This window comes from Phocoena phocoena, chromosome 15 (genome assembly GCF_963924675.1).
Source record: "Phocoena phocoena chromosome 15, mPhoPho1.1, whole genome shotgun sequence".
In the NCBI taxonomy this organism is placed as follows: domain Eukaryota; kingdom Metazoa; phylum Chordata; class Mammalia; order Artiodactyla; family Phocoenidae; genus Phocoena; species Phocoena phocoena.
In genome coordinates this window covers 17127856-17144434 of record NC_089233.1, presented here as the reverse complement: position 1 = coordinate 17144434, position 16579 = coordinate 17127856, and the positions used below count along the sequence as shown (strand labels likewise).

At 53.4% G+C, this 16579-nt stretch overlaps 1 protein-coding gene across 2 annotated transcripts in view; it reads right to left on the bottom strand.

Moving 5' to 3' along the window:
• Nucleotides 1–3097: 3097 nt before the first annotated feature.
• The window catches only part of GSG1L (GSG1 like), a 221502-nt gene continuing 208020 nt past the window's right edge, over nucleotides 3098–16579 (bottom strand). Inside the window, exons 6-7 of one of the 2 annotated variants that reach the window (XM_065892928.1) lie at nucleotides 15388–15455; nucleotides 3098–3638 (exon numbers count right to left, since the gene is read on the bottom strand). In XM_065892928.1, the coding sequence (XP_065749000.1) occupies nucleotides 3541–3638; nucleotides 15388–15455 (166 nt within the window). In that variant the 3' untranslated portion in view covers nucleotides 3098–3540. The remainder of the gene's footprint in view (nucleotides 3639–15387; nucleotides 15456–16579) is intronic. The other variant, XM_065892929.1, reaches the window with a different exon arrangement.

Here is a 16579-nt window from a genome sequence, read left to right as displayed (position 1 = left end):
ATGTGCAGTCACAGGTCCAGAGCTGTTACGTGTCCAGGGCCAGCACGTGCCCACATGAACGCGTGCTCAGGGCCAGTGGGAGCACACAGGCAAGGGTGGGTTAGCAGCTGTGCACGTACAAGTTGCTCACTCAAGCTTATACAATGTCGAGGTTGGCGTGGGCACACAAGCCCAGGGTGTGTGGCTACAGGGAGGCTGGGAGCAGGTGCACAGCACAGAACAGGCTGCATAAGAACTACTCTGGGCTGTGGGTCAGGCCAACCTATGGGGGTCAAGGTCAACAGCCAAGGCCAACGGCCGTTCTATCCATGGACAGACGGGTGGTCATTCTATCCATGTCTGCTCAGTGCAGGGTATGGAGCTGGGAAAGTTGTCCGCCGGGGCGGGAGGAGGGCGCCTTTGCCTCCCCATCCAAGCCTGTGTGTGCTCACCCAGGACCCCTGCTTTCAAACCAGGTGGTCCTTCCTCCTCCCAGGTTCAGACAGACAGTGTGGCATTTGTTCCCTGCAAGAAGACAGCCCTTCCAGTAACTCTCAGTAGGGACTCATTGGGATCACTCACCTGGCCTGCCTGGAAGTGCTTCCTTTAATCTAACCTGCAGCCTTCTTGCTGCAACCTCTGTGAGACTGAAAGACAGCTACTTCTCCCCGCCGCCCAGCAGGTGCCCAAAAGGACTTGAGGCCTGAGCGGTCCCATGGGCCTCCTCCCTCCTCCCCGTCTCCCTCTCTGGCCTGAGCAGAGGGTAAGAATGGCCCTCGCTTGAGCCGTCCGCGTACCATAATCACATACCACTTCCACGATTATTTATTTAATATTTTTCTTTAAGCCAACGTTTTTCCTTTGAACTTAAATGCCTACTTTGGTTTCATCTTAAGCAATAATGTCTGTGAAATCATGGCACTAATGTGCCCGTTATACATTTTTTTCCTAATACACATTTACATAAACACAACTATTAAAATAGATTAAAATTTTTCCCATGTGTCAATGAAACTCATCTCCTGGACCTCTGTGGTCCACTTGTAACTTTGAAAGGATCCTGGGTGAGAATAAAGAGCTCCAAGGGGCCCTGGGCCAAATTTCCCTTTGGACACGCCCCTGCCCAGCCTCGCTCTGCTGCTGTGGTTTTTTCTCGCCCAGAGGCCAAAGCCTGACCCTCTTGTCCTGACACTCAAAGCCTTTTTATTTGGGTCCCAGTCTGTCTCCCAGACCCAGCTCCCACCCTTCACGGTAGGTCTGCAATATTTACTGGATGAATGAATCACTGACTTAACAGCTGCATGAATGAATGAATGAATAGCACACACCTCCACCTGGTGTCCCCCAGGCACCTGAGACTTAACACATCTGACCCTGCCCCCGCCTCCTGCAGCCCATAACCTGAGTCATCGCTGACTTTCCCCTCTCCTCCCCCCACATCGGCCTATCTTCCCTGCTGACTAGCTCCTGAATCTGCTTTCACTGTCCCATCCCAGGGCCTCCGTGCTGAAGCAGCCCACCCTCTTCTCTCCCTTCAGGTGTGGTGAGGGTGAGGAAGGGGGCCGTCCTCCCGCATCTGTTCTCTGTCCAGAGCTGCGGGGACCTTCCTGGAATGCACAGCTGGGCGCTTCCCACTCTGCTGAAAGCATCCCCTTCTGCTCCATCCTAAAGAGGCTTCAGAGTCCCTCTGGCTCCACCGACCTCTGCTGCCACATTTCTCATCGCCTCCGCTGCTCTCCCTTCTCTCCGCACCTGCCATCTAGACTATCTTAAAGTTCCTATAATGTTCCCAACTTTCTTCCCCTCTACATTTTTGCCTGCCCAACATCTAGACAACTTCATGTCTCAGCTTAAACGTCATTTTCCCACAGGAGCCTCCCCTGACCACCCCTCCCCCCACCCCCCAGCAAGCAGGTGCTGCCTCTGGGCTCCTGCAGCGTCCCCCCCTCAGTTCCCCTCATTGACGTAACAGCAAACACCGACAGAGTGTTTGTGTGCCAGGCTCTGTTCTAAAAGCTTCGCATACATTCCCTCCTTTAACCCTCAGAATAGTTTTAAGAGGTAGGTGTGCTGATGATCCCCATGTGCCCATGGGGTTGAGGCACAGAGAGGTCAGGTAACTTGCCCAAGGTCTCAAGTGGAGGAGCTGGGATCTGAATCCAGGCTGCCTGGTCCCAGAGCACTTCGCACACTGTCCTATATAATCATCTGTCTAGTTATGTGTCCTGCCCACCTGTGAGCTCTGTGAGGACACACGCTCTCTCTGGATGGTTCAGTATCCTGTCTCAAGCGCCTACCACAGTGTTCGGCACATAGTAGGGGCACAATGAATTATATCATTGGATAGATGGATACACAGATGGATGGATGGTTGAATAATGAGGACGGGTGATGCATGAAAGGATGACGGATGGATGTCTGATACAAGGAAGAAAGACCACTGATGGGCGGATAATGGATGAATGGGTGGGTGGCTGGCTGGCTGGCTGGATAGGTGGATGGATGGATGGAAAATGGATGATGGATGGTTGGATGACGGCTTTATGAAAGAATGAAAAACATTCTCTACTTGAGGGAAAGCTCTAGAAATCCTTCTGGGAAGGGATGAGGCCTCTTGGAGTCAGGAGTCCTGGTTCAAACCCTCACCTGCCGTTTGCTAGCTCTGTGGTCTTGGGCAAGTTACATCATCTCTGTGATCGCAGGTTCCCTCGTCTTCACAATAGGAATGTTTCCCCAGTCACCTAAGCCTTAAGATTCCATGTAAATGTGGCTCTAGACACAGGGTAAAGGGTCCCTGTGGGAGGCAGGGTAGCTTAGCGCCTGGGTTTGAGGGCCTGTCTCTTGTCCACCCAAATCTCCCACCTGCCCGGCCCCCACCTCACCCACCCTCTGGAATCCAAGGCAGCCTGCCAGCCTGGCTCCATCCTGACCCTACCCCCCAGACCTAGCCTCAGCTCCAGGTTCCCCACTTTGCCCCACCCGCCCATGCTTCAATGTCTGGCCCTGACCAGCACACTCAGGGCCATCTCATCTTCAGGTTCCTTAGGGACCTGATGGGGGGGCCAGGAGGGGGCAGCCACGGCCCAGAGAGCAACTGGCCTCCACACACGGCAAGGAAACAGATTCAACAAGCATTTATTGAGCCCTTGCTGTGTGCCTGCTGTGTGATGCCCCTGGTGCCAGTGCCACTGCCCCTCCTTCAGGAAGCCCCACCCATTCCCTGCCCCCCGCAGGGCTCCGCAAGCTGGGGACCTCCTGAACTTCCCGGCTGGCTCGTGGGTCCCAGGTTTTCGGTGGCCGAGGTCTGTGTCTCTCCCGGCATCCCAGCTGCACCCAGCAGGGCTCTGCATGTGGCGGTGGCGAGAGTTAGGAGTTGCTGTCCCAGAGTCCCTCTGGCTGCCCTGGCCCCGTTTCCAGGACCCTGAGACCCAGGCAGCTGCGGGCAGGGTAGGCCACATGTGTCCCACACAGGCCAGGTTTCCAAAGGCGCCAGACCAGTGGTCTTGCAGCAGGGGGCTGGTGCCGATGATGGCCCGAGGTCTGGAGCCAGGCTGGTCGCTGTCACACCCAGTGCCCCAGGACCCAGCACTGGCGGTTCAGCTCTGGCACCTCCTGTGCAGAGCTCCGGGGCCAGGAATCTCCCATGTGTGGCTGGTATCCTGCAGAGAGACGGCGTGGTCAGTGCCAACGGCTGCCTTCCTCCACCCCCACCCCATCGGCCCACCGACCCCCACCAGCTCCCCACCCACCCATCTATCAAGCTGCACCCAGCTCTCTACCCACTGTCCCACTCACCGTATCACCATCCGCCCACCCAGCTCTCCACCTCTGCCACGCCCCCATCACCCACCTCTCTGTCCACCAGTCCACCAACACCTAGACATCCACCTGCCAGTATCCGCTGCCATCCACTCACCAACCCACCAAGATATCCACCATCACTCACACACGATCCCCCCAGGAGCCTGCCACAGCCCTAGAACCCACTCAGGCATCTCCCACCTCTCAACACACCATACGCCCACCATTGCCTCATCCAGCCTCCCAGCACCCCATAATACTCCCACCAGCCTGGCTTCCCACACACACATCTACCCATAACCTGAGACATCCACCCATCCGGCCACCCAGCCACTCTCCAACTCATCCGGTTACTCATCTGCTTCCCAAGCTGCCAACACATCCACTAACTCATCAAGTCTCTACCCCTTAACTCACCAACATACCCATCCAACAATCCCACACTGCCCCACCACCAACCCTGCACACCCACCTGCCCTGACATCCACCCACCAACTTTCCATCCCCCCCTTCACCTACCCACACCCTCACCTGCCCCCCAGCCACCCACCCCGTCAGGCTTCCCTGGGCTCCGCCGTGGGCTCCCACGTGCTCGAGGAGCTGTGGGAGGGTTAGAAGGAGAACAGTGTAGATGACTCCTGGGCCCCAATTGTACTTGACCTCAGGCCAGCGAGCAAGTACGTGGACGTCCCAAAGCCGGCCCTGAGCAGCTCCCTGGGCCGAGACATGGGGCAGAGACTCTACCGCCTCCCGCTACGGCCCTCTGCTCTTGACGGCCTGGGCAAGCACAGGGGCTGGGAGGCTTGACTGATCCAACATGCTCACTTTTCTGTTCTTGATTCTCGGAAGCTCGCTCCCCTGCCTTCACCCAAGCACCTCCTTCATGTCTTCCTAACACACCAGACCCATTTCCATCTCCAAGCTGGGACCTGCCTAAAATGCCCTTGTACCTACTGCTGAATTGAACACTCAAAGCCCAGCTCAAGTTTCTCCTCCTACAGGAAGCCCTCCGGACATCCTCTCTCCAGCCTCAGGGGTCTCCCTCTCTTGGAGCATCCACTCCAAGTGGTGCTCTGTCAGCAACCTCCCCCCCCCCCCCCAGCACTAGACAGCCCAGCAGAGAAATGGCTCAACCCCTGGAGAATATTCCATGGTGAATCAATGGAGCCAGAAAGATAAGAACAAAGGGGATCACAGGGAGGAGAGACTGCGTGGCATGGTGGGTGGGACTGGCTCAAAGGGCAAAGGGGAAAACGAACAGCGACAGAGTGCTTATAGTCTACACACCCTGCTAGGTTCTGTCCTCGCAAGCCTGAGCCCATTTTACAGATGAGGAAACTGAGACTCAGCCAACATAAGCAGCTGCCTTAGGATTCACAGCTACAGGCCTGCTGGGTTGAATCAATTTCTTCCTGATTCGAAACTTCAGCATTAAAAGAAATGTGTTCTTTGCTCGTTTGCTTCCCCCTCCGAGCTCTAAAGGATGCTCAGATATACTTCTCATCCTTTAGGGTCAGACATCCTTCAGAGCAAGCCCCTTGAGGTGGGAATTCCTGCTGAAGCCAAGCGGCTGCTTGCACTCCTCCAAGGACAGACAGCTCATCACTCTTCCTCCACCCCCAAAGTAGCTCTGACTATTGGGAGATTCTTCCCCATAACAAAGGCTGGAAGGGAGCAGGCAAAGATGGGGATGGTTGTACCAATGGTGGGGAGTGTGCCACGTGATTTTTTATTCCTTTGGCGTTTCTTCTATTTTTAATATTCTTTAATGTTGGTGCTTTGCTAATTTTACTATATTTTAAAAAGGGGTGGGAAACATTTGCCAAACATTCTGGAATCGTTTGGCCTCAGGAAAAACGTTTGTTTTGGCCCCAGTCACTGAAACAGTTGCATTCTTTGGAAGTGCCTGCTGCCAAGATATAGGTGATGGGATTTTTTTTTTTAATCTAAAAGCAAATATTTGGTGCACAGAAAGCCTTGATTGTTTTTCTAAATGAGTATTTAGAAATGATTGTAGCTGCTTACCGTTGCCAATAGGCAGAACCTTGGAGAGGTTGTTGGAACAGAGAGAAAGTGATCATGTGATTTTAAGGAAAAAGAAGGGCCATGATCCTTATCCTTCTGTGAGTCAAAATCAGGTCAGTTCGCTGATGACTGGGGTCCTCCTCCCTTCTCTAGCCTCCCAGGAGGGGCTTGGGGCCCAGAGCCATTTACAGTGAGGGGAGCCCTGACCTCACCATACACCCCACCAGCCCACCACGACTCTTCACTCACTTCCCTTCTCCTGGTTCCTTTACTTTGGGGCCAGTCACCAGCCAGGAAAAAAAAAAAAAGCCTTATGCTATAAATCAGAGAATCCCACCTCAAAATGCCTACTGGCCCAAGCAAATGACGTAATTGGGTGAAGTGGCCAGAAGCAGCCTTTCCTCAGCTTTGGTTAACTGTTGCCGTGGGGAATGTGGGCTCTGATCTCCCAAAATGATCAGAGAAACTGAAAATTGGGATTTTGAAATCAAATCTCCTGGCTTTTAAATGATGACAACTAAGGCTTTTAAAGCATTTAAAACCGTCTGTGGGCCAAACAGCATCTCTCAGGCTCGACTCAGCCCACAGGAGGCCATTTCTGACCTCTGACTACTTCCCGGCCGGCGTCTTTGTCCCATGACTCCGGGGTCTCCCCAGCTAACCTGGGGACTCAGTGCCGTCAGGGACTGGGTCTGCTTCATCCCGGAGCCCGCAGCCCCCAGCACCTGGCTGGGCACAGAGCATGTCCTGAGCTGACTTTTTATAACAAATGAAGAAACCATGCGGGAGGAGAAGGAGCGATCCCTGAGCTGGAGGCATGTGCTCGGTCCACCTTCCCTGAGATTCTGTACATTTGAGAGTCTCTTTGCTAGCCTCTCCTCCTTTGGGTACAGACTCAGGGCAGGGAACTGTACTTGGAGTCTGATAGTCAAAAGGTTCAAATCCAGGCTCCACCACTGAAAAGCTGAGTGAACCTATTTTTTTTTAAAGGTGTGTGACTTTTGACAAGTAACTTCACCTCTCTGGGCCCGCAAATGGATGTTAGTTACAAAGGAGTCAGCAGACCCTGCAGGCCCCCTGCTAGAAGCCTTTCATTATGTGACATCAGAGAGATGTGAAAATTTAAAAATGCCAGTATAGAGGGGGTTTGGGTTCAACTACCTCTCTTCACAGATGAGGTGGCCAAGGCCCAGAGGTGGGAAGAGATCTATCCAAGGTCTCATTCAGAGGGTTGGCAGCAAGTACTGTGCTTCAAATTCCCTTGGAACCTCCCAGGCTTAGCAGAGTATTCAGCCCATAGGAGGTTCTCAGAAGATGTGATTTATCTTCCATTTTTGGTCCAAATATCAAACATGCAGTTTTTTAACATTCAGCCTCTTCCAGCCCTAACATCTCAATCCCTCAGTGGGAAATCACTGTCTCAAACTCTCTCCAAGGCACCAAGATCCCGGGAGATCAGCTCTCAGCTCTGCTGAATTGTGTGAAATCACATCCACTGTTCCAAAATGGATTCAGTGGGTTGGAAGGGTCCTTCAAGACCAAGAGCGGCATCACAGATGTGCAGAGAAATGGGGGTGATCACAGGCGAAGTGACTTGTCCAAGGTGCTCCAAAGCCAGTAGGGGAATTAGTGAGGGTGGGCAGGCAGCTGTTGTTGACGTTCTTGACCCCAGAGGAGCTCAGCCTATCACAGAAGAGCCAGATGGACCCTCTCCACCAGCTGTCCAAGGTACTGAAGAACTCTCTCCAGGACTCATGGGCCCATCCAGAGCCTACTGTCTGGCTGCCCAACCTTGAACTCTTATCTCTAGAAAGACTTGGGATGTGGGGAGAGATGGGGAGATGAATCAAGGTTGGCACTGAGATGTCTGGCTTTGGAGACCCTTCCAGCTAGTGACACCATCATCCCTCTTCCATTGCCGCCCTGACTGCCTCTCCAAGTCAACCCTGCTCTGTAAATCTGCATGCTGAGGGCGCTTCAGAAACTCCATCATATTTGGTAATATCTGTTTACTTGTTTCCTCCCGTTTTCCTCTTCTAGGCTGTATGTAACGTGAGGACACAGGCTAGCTCTGCTTTTATTCATCGCTGTGTCCTTGGCACCCAGCACAATTCCACACACAGTGCTGAGAGCGTAGATTTGTTGAATGAATACGATGGAGGATTTGGGAAGGATTTGTGTGGGATCAATGTGGAGGGGAAGGTTGGGTTTTCTGGTTTACCTTGGGGATGGGTTATCTCCTAGGAGATTGAATGGGGGTCTCATCCCTCTCTTCACTAAAGTCCATCTGCTGGGGACTCCTTACTGGGCCATAACATTCTCTCCATCTCTTTCCCACACTCGGGATCAGGCTGAGTCCATTGAACCTGCCACCTCTCCCCAGAGCCATTGATTCCTTCATTTCCTCATTTGTTGAGCACCTACTGTGTGTCCGCCTCCATCTGGGTGCTGGGTCTGCAGACAGGAGTCAGATGCAGACCTGTCCTCTGGGTGCTCACAGTCTAGTGAGGGGAAGAGATGACAAGAGCAAACATGCCTCCAGCTCTCACTGTGTCAGGAGCCATTCACCGTGCCTCGTGTTCACTGGCTCATTTAATCCTCAGAAATGGGAGTTAGGTGCCATTACTATGCCCGTTACACGGATGAGGAAACTCAGGCTCAGACAGGTTAAGTGACTTGTCCAGGGTCTTACTGCTGGGATTTGAACCTAGGCAGCCTCACTCCACAGGCTGGGCTTGTAACCACTATAAAATTCTCCCTCATCTACTCGAGCGCCAAGGAAGGGAAATGCAGAGGGGAAATGCAGAAGGGAAATGCAGAAAGGAAATGCAGCCCCCGCTAGGGGCTGGAGAGGGGACTGGTTACTATTGCTAGAATCTGAGCTAGACTTGGAAAGCACTGTGAAGCTCACAATTCCACTGGTAGGGTTTGTTTTTTTGTTTTTTGCCAAAGGGAGGCAGGGAGCAGGTCATTTCAGGCAGAAGGAACAGGGTGTGAAATAGGTTCTTGGCAGGTAGATGAGGTTCTCAGGAGGTGTGAAAAAGCTAATGATGTTGGTGGTTGGAGGAAAGCAAGACGGTCTGTGAGGCTGGAAAGCCCAGTACACGGGGCTGGAGGGGTGAGGAGTGCAAGGCTGCAGCTGCAAAGACGCTGGGTGCCAGGTGTAAATGGCCCGGCAGGCCCCTGGGGGTACAGGGTTTATCCTGCACCTGGAGTTTCTGCTGTATCATCAGACTTACCTGAAGCCAATTCCTGGCCTGCCCCAAACCAAGGAATTGGAATCTCCAGGGAAATCTGTATTTTAACAACTGGCCCCAAGTGTTTCTTAGGATCGGGGATGATTGCAGAAACACTGCCTTGGGCAAAAATGGGCATAAAGAACAATGACACAGCTTTGAGCTTAGAGTCGCCCAGACTTCTAAGCCAAGAAAAATGACACCGTTGCTCGGAATCCAAGGAACTTCGCCTGTAAAATGGAAACAGTCCTCAGAGAAACCACCCCATGGAGACAAAGTGAGCTCAACCATTCACTGGAAAGGTACTGAGGCCCAAGCCCGTGCTAGGCACAGGGGCTGCCACACAAATGTGGTGACAAGGTCCTGGTCCTCGTGACATTTCCATCCCAGTGGGGAGAGAGTTAGCAAAGGAGGATTCCAAGAGTGATGAGTGACTGAAAGAAAGCTGAAGCACGAATGGGATGGCTGGAGAAGGCTTCCCGGGGAATGTCCAGGAGGGTTGGCACAGGACCTGACACCCACCAGGGATGCTCTCACAGGAAGGTTTGGGGCTGGGAGGGGGTGGAGAAGACATGATTTTGTGTCTTAGGAAGATGGATGGGAAGAGAATCTGCCCTAGAAGCAGCAGTTTCCATCCAGAAGTTGCTGAAGAGCCCAAACAGGTGACAAAATGCAGACTCCCTCCTGGCAGCAGCCCAGGGACAAGTGCAGTTAGAATGTGGTCTGTGGAGCAGCAGAAGCAGAGTCTCTGGAAATGCAGAACCCCAGGCCCCACCCTGATCTCCTCAGCCAGAAACTCTGGGGTGGGACCGGGCAATCTGTGTTTCAGGGAGGCCTCCAGGGGATTCCGATGCTGATACTGGCTCAGCTCTCTCTACCCCAGTGCCAGGGTCTCAGGTATCTCCAAGCTGCATGGCTGTCTGTGTGCCCAGCAAGTTGGCATTGATATTTATTTCAGAAATATTGTCTGTTTCCATTTTAATAAAGGAAGCAGACTCAAGCAGTACTATATTGGATTTGATTTTGATCTAATAAAAATGCCAAGTTGCTCTGAGCCCAGAAAAGTCTTCCTTGAAATTCCCTCTGCTATTTCGAGGGCAGCGGCAGCAGAGACTTGTCTAGATGGAGCTCCCAGAAGCCACCTCTATACCCAGCGAGTGACAGCCTCTCACTCAGCCCAGCCTCACACACACACCTGGCAAAATCAAAAGCTTGTCTCGGGCATTGAACTGGACAGCTGCAATCAGCCGCAAACCCCAGCTGTCCCTAAAAGGAAGATGCAGACACCTGGACCATATGGCAGCACTGCCTCCATCAAATGTCACATCTGATGTGCCCCCGAGCTAGCTGGTGGCATTGCAAAGCCCCAAAGGCAGGTTTCAAAGGCAAACTCTTTCCTCAGGAAGAAAAAAGAAAAAAATGTGGCAGAATCTATATCACAGCAGCCCAAGAAAAAATAGCAACTTTTGGAACAGTTAAGATAACCAAAAGTTCATGTAACTGTTTATGTAAAAGTAGCTTCTCGGGCGGGATATGGTGGGAGAAAATGAGAAGTTTAGAGAGGCAATTCAGCACCTACTGTGTGCCACCCACTGTTTTAGGCTCTCAGGATACAGGCGTGAACAAAACAAGACAGGGTGCCTAATCTCATGGAACCCAGCGGAGAAAGGCAACAAAACAAAAACCAGGTATGTAAGTATCATGTCAGAGAGGTACAGATACGATGAAGAAAAGAAAACACAGTGATATGAGGTCGACTGGGGAAGCTGGTGCAGGTTAGGGGAGCTTCTCTGAGGAGAAGCTTAAAGAGGAGACAAGGGACTTCCCTGGTGGCGCAGTGGTTAAGAATCTGCCTGCCAATGCAGGGGACGCGGGTTCGAGTCCTGGTCCGGGAAGACCCCACATGCCACAGAACAACTAAGCCCGTGCACCATGACTACTGAGCCTGCACTCTAGAGCCCGCGAGCCACAACTACTGAAGCCCATGCGCCTAGAGCCCATGCTCCACAACAAGAGAAGCCACCACAACGAGAAGCCCGCGCACCGCCATGAAGAGTAGCCCCTGCTCGCCACAACTAGAGAAAGCCCGCATGCAGCAACAAAGATCCAACACAGCCAAAAATAAATAAATAAATTTTTTTTTTTTTAAAAAAAGAGGAGACAAAGCCAGCCATGCAAAGATTTAGAGGGAGAGCTTTTCAGGTGGAGACAAGAGCACGTGCAGAGATCCTGTGGAGTGAATGAGTTCTGTATGCTCAAGAAAGAGAAAGGCCAGGGTGGCTGGAGCAGAATGAGGGAGGGGAGAGTGGGAAGAAATGAGGTGGAGAGTTTGGGGACCAGAGCAGGAACGGCCTGGTTCCAGGATAATGGGAGAGATCTACACGCCAAGCTGAGTTGTACTTCCCCGGGGGGCCAGAGATCTCAACAAAGTCAATCTGCGTCTCAGAGCCTCAGCCTCTCAGTCTACACAATAACAACAATCAACCTTCCTTCCCAGGGCTGTGCCAGCTGTCAGATGAGACGGCTGTGAAGTGCTGAGTGGGCCCTGCACACAGTAAGTGCTTAATAATGCAGGCTCCCTGGCACTCCTCCTCCCCCGTGCGTCCTGCTGGCAAGTCAGTACACCAACCAGATCTGAGCAGTTGCTCAGTAGAGAAATATTGCAAAACTTGTCCAGGACTTTCCAAAACATTTTCTTGGCCAAAATCCCACTAGCAGCTAAGAGGCCGCATTCTGGAGACGGTGTCATTTCCCTAGACGATCAGGCTGCTCTCCAGCCCATGAACCATGTGAGGACCCAGTCCACAGGTGGCTGGGCCCCGCATCCCCAAACGCTGCCTGGGGTCTGGCAGATGGGGTGTGCCCAGCCCACATTCGGGTGCCTCCCCGTCAGCTCCGACAGCAGATGGGGTCTACCTCTTCCTCACTGTTGTGACTCTGAGACCCCAGCACCTCCGCTGGTCCCCCGGGAAAGACAGCCATCCGCATAACTCGGCTACCTGATGAAAGGCACACATGGCAGAGGTGCTGGGGACTCTGAGGTTCCTTTCTTCCCCGAGAGGCTGGGACCTGGAAAACCTGTGGGAGCCACAGTCCCTTCCCCACCGGCTTCCATGCTTCTCTTTGAGCCCCAGGGTGTTAGGACCTCGTGGCTTCTCCATCTCTCCCCACCCCACACAATCTCCCTCGACGGTCTCAAAAGTCCCCCAGCTTCAACTATCTCTGTTCTCAACCCTACACGCCCCTCAAACTCGTCCTCTCCAGGTCCATCAGTGGGTGACATCTGGCCCTTGATTGCTGGCCTGAAAGTTCTGTGCGTATCTTAGGTTCCTGGCCGCCTCCATCCGTCACCTCAAGTCACACAAGCTGATGCTGTGGGTGCGCCCTCCCTCCCAGTGGAGCAGGCAGCTGACCTCCTACGGCGCCAGAGCTTTCTCCACCCACCCCAGGAGAACTCATGCACCCCACCCTACCCCAGCAGCCTTCGAACAACGCCTGAGGAGAGCTACTGTCATGTCTGGGGGGAATAACTCAGACCGTGTGCTCTGCACTGGCTCCCCAAGTCACCCAGCAGGGCCTACAGTGATAACCAGCCTGGAGCACGGCTTCCACCTGCCGGCATTTCCCTGCTTAGTCTGCCTCCCCAGCACCTATTGTATTTTCTGGGATCACCCAAATAAGGTGCTTGCTGTTGGGTCCTTAGCTCAGGATCTGCTTCCACAGAAGCACAAAGCACTCAGATCCGGCAAAAAATTCTTGTATCCTCCCACTTTTATCTCTGTTGACACAGGTCAGGCCACCGTCACTCCGGGAGATGAGGGGACAGCATCTAAGCTGGTCTGCTGGCCTCTACTCTTCCTCCCCTCCCATCCTTTTTCCACATTGCAGATGGATGGAAGGAGGGATGGATAGATGCGGATATAGGTAAAAATGATGTAGACACAGATATAGATACAGCTATAGATACAGATACAGATAAATAATCTGGGCAAGTCTCTTCCGTGCTCACAATGCCCCTCCCCCCCACTGCAGAGCCAGCTCCTTCCCATGGTCCTGCCTCCTGGGCACCCCAGCCCCGTCTCCTCCCGCATCCCAATCCCCAACCCCCATCGCTTCCCTGCTCCGGCCACGTGGCCTCCAGTGCTGGCTGCTGTGGAGACTTGGCACCTGCAGCCCCCGCTGCCTGGAAGGCTCTTTGTTTGACTGACTCCTTGTATTTCCTTAGGCCCCAGCTCCAGCGGCCCCTCAAAGAGGTGGCTCTAAAGAGGCCTCCCCCGATCCCTCTTTATCATCACGTTCCTTGCACTTGAGATCACCATGCTTGTTTCTGAGTTCACTTCCTTCTTGATTCTCCCTCCCTCTGGACTCCCACCCCGCAAGGCAGGAGCTTTGCCTGCTCTGGCTCCCGGCTGCATCTCCAGTGCCAGCACAGAGGGTCTGCACAGCTCAGTATTTGCCGAGGGCACGAAAGGTAGAATTCTCTGCAGGCTGTTGACCTGGGGAATGCATGTGATGCTTGGGAGGTGAGGTGGATGCCAGGACAGAGGTGAGGGGCTGGGTTGGGGGTGCAGGGCTTCTGCTGTCCTCACTTTCCATCCCAGGGCTCGCTTTCAGGGCCAGATTTGCTCTCTGGACTCCTTCCATCCTCAGCCCTCAGGGATCTGGCCTTTCCTCCTCCCAGCTCCCCAGCTGCCCCCAAGACAAGCCCAACGACCCCTTTCCACCCAGGGCTTCCTGCCCACTCTGCAGGGGCCTCAGGGGGCTCCGGCCCAAGCAGGGGAGCCGGTGGCCCTCTGGAACATGCCAGGGCTCTCAGCCTGTGTCCCTACCATGTGCTTCCTGAACCCCTCTGGTGGATTCCTGCTCTCTTCTGTTATCCCTGAGGCAGGTGCTCCCCAGCCTCCTCCATGCCCTGGCTCCTGACCCCTTCCTCCAGGAAGCCCCCCACCCTGACACCTGCCATGACGCCTCAGTCTGTGGGCCCAGCATCCACCCCAGTTCCTCGGGTAGGCAGTTAGCATTCTGGACATCTTCCTGGGCTGGTGTCTCCTACAGGAGCCTCTTCCCTCAGTGTGAAGACCAGACCCTCTCCTCCTCTCCAGCCAGGCCTCCTCCCAGACTCCTTCACCTGCCTCCATCTTCTCCTCTCAGCAGAGCCATTTCTCACTCCGTTACTAGGATCCCAGGGGTTGGGGGCAGACAAATCTGAGTTTAAATCTCTGCTGTCTTAGTTCAGATTCCCCAGAAGCAAACCCTGAGATAGGAATTGGAGCAAAGGGGTGACACTACAAAGATGCAGTGAAACTTGACAGAGGGGGGTGACGTGGTCCAAGGGAGGGAAGGCGGCCAACCCAGGCAGCTGCTAGACCTGGTAAACCTGGCTAATCCTGCAAATCACACACCTTGGGGCGATACCACTCAAGGGGCGAGGGAACCAGGGTATCTATATGCCAGCTTCCCTGGCACTTCCTGCCTTCTGTGGGTGGAGGTAGGGCAAGCCCCCAGGCACAGAGATGCAGATACTGGCAGCTGGGAGGCACCGTAGCTTCCTAAAAGGTCTGAGAGATACAGGCAGGGCACAGACAGCACCTGCTCTAAGGGCTCTGCTACTGACTAGCTAAGCTGTGTGACCTTAGGCAAGTTGCTCCACCTCTCTGAGCCCTCATTTCTGCAAAGTGTGCTTAGTAATCTGGGCTGTAGGGTTGGCGGTCAGCAAGAACATGAGATCAGGTATAAAAAGCCCTTAGTACAGAGTGGGGTGGGCAGGGAGCACGGGGTGGGCATTCAGCAGGCTCGGATGAGATTCTGCCACTTTAGTCTCAGCTCCTTTCTTTTCTGTGCACAGCAAGGCCTTTCTCTCCTTTGACCTCCCCTTTGCTTTCTGGTCCAGACATTTGCTTTCTGAATAGGAGCCCTAGACTCTGACCCCCACAGTGAGGCATATGAAGTCAGTGCATTCTGAGCTACCACAAGTATCCACTGCTCAGACAGATCTTGTGAGCTATCACCTCCCTGACTTGGCTAGCTCTGCCCCGGAGCCGTTGTCCCTTCCAGCCAATGGCTAACCCTGGCCTGGATGGAGCTGTGGTTCGCCTGCCTGTCTTTAAGGCACCCCCGTGTCCCTCTTGCTCCCTTAGCATTCCGACCCCATTGCAAGGGCCATGGCTGCCATGTGCGGAGGACTTGCTCTGCTAAGACCCCAGCCTCAGTTTCACCATCTGCAGTATGTGTCTGGGGGAGAATGCAGGGGGGCAAGGAGAGGTTGGCCTGGCCCATCTCCAGGGTCCTCTCTTCTCAGACGGCTCACGAATCTGCAGCACTGGCTCCTGCAGGCGAGGCCACTTACGGGCAGGGTATCTCTCGTGGCGGCAATCCAAGCGAAAGTCCTCCTCGTGCCCATCCCCCTTCTCCATCCTGGAAAGAAAAGAAGCCAAACGCCGGTGTAAGAAAAAGCAGGCTGAGCCGGCAGAGACCCGGGACCTGGAAAAGTGCAGCCCCGCCCCTCTGGGGAACATTTTGCGAAGCAACGTGGCCCATCGTCCCACGGGATCCTTCCCACGGCCCTGTGAGATGGGCATCGTTATCTTTCCATTTTATTGATGAAGAAACTGAGGTATTGAAAGGTGATGTGACCAATCAGGTGCCATGCAGCTGATAAATTAGAGGCGGAACAGGGATGCAAACCTACGTGCTCTCACAAAAAGATGTTCAATCACGTGCAAATAGCATATGACACGAGAATGTGTACAGTTTGATTTGCTTAAAAATTACACACGAATATGCATAAAACATTACTTGCCAGAACATATACCAAAGTGTTAGTGGTGATTAACCCCAGATAATGAGAATATAGCGGATAAAATCTAAAACCTTCTTTTTGAACTTACCCCTATTTCCTGACTGGGGGGCAAAGGACTTTTATTAGCTGCGTCACTTTCTTTAACTAAATCAAAACATTCCCTAAAGACATTTCTACATAGAAACAAAGCCCTGGTCTTCTGACCTCTGCCACAGCGCTCTTTCCCACCAACAACTGTGAGAATTTCTCCTCTGGCATCTCAAGATCACTGCACTTCCAGAGGGAGCTGTCTCTACTGGCCTGGCCGGGGACGGGATGACAAGCACAGAGGAGAGGAAGGGTCAGAGTGAAAGCAGCTGCAGATTCTCCAACACAGCTCCAGACCTAGACCCTCACCCCCATCCCACCGATGACTGAGCCAGAGAATGGGCAGGGCCATAGTCCCACATGGCACTCCTCCATGTGTAACCCAAACACATTCCAGAGCTCTACGAGGTCCGGTCCACATGTACCTCACCTTTAGACAAACATAGCCTAGGCCTCCAACGTAGAAACAATTCCAACCATTACTGTATGTCCTAAAGAACACCGAAAGCACCCCCAATTCCTTATCTGTGGCCCTGCACCTTGACATCGGCTCTCTATTCCTTGCTTTGCTTTTACTTGCCTTGCAGCTGTCCTAGAACTTCTCTCAACTCACATCTCACTTTCAGTGCCCCCTACACTCTCTCCAGTGCCC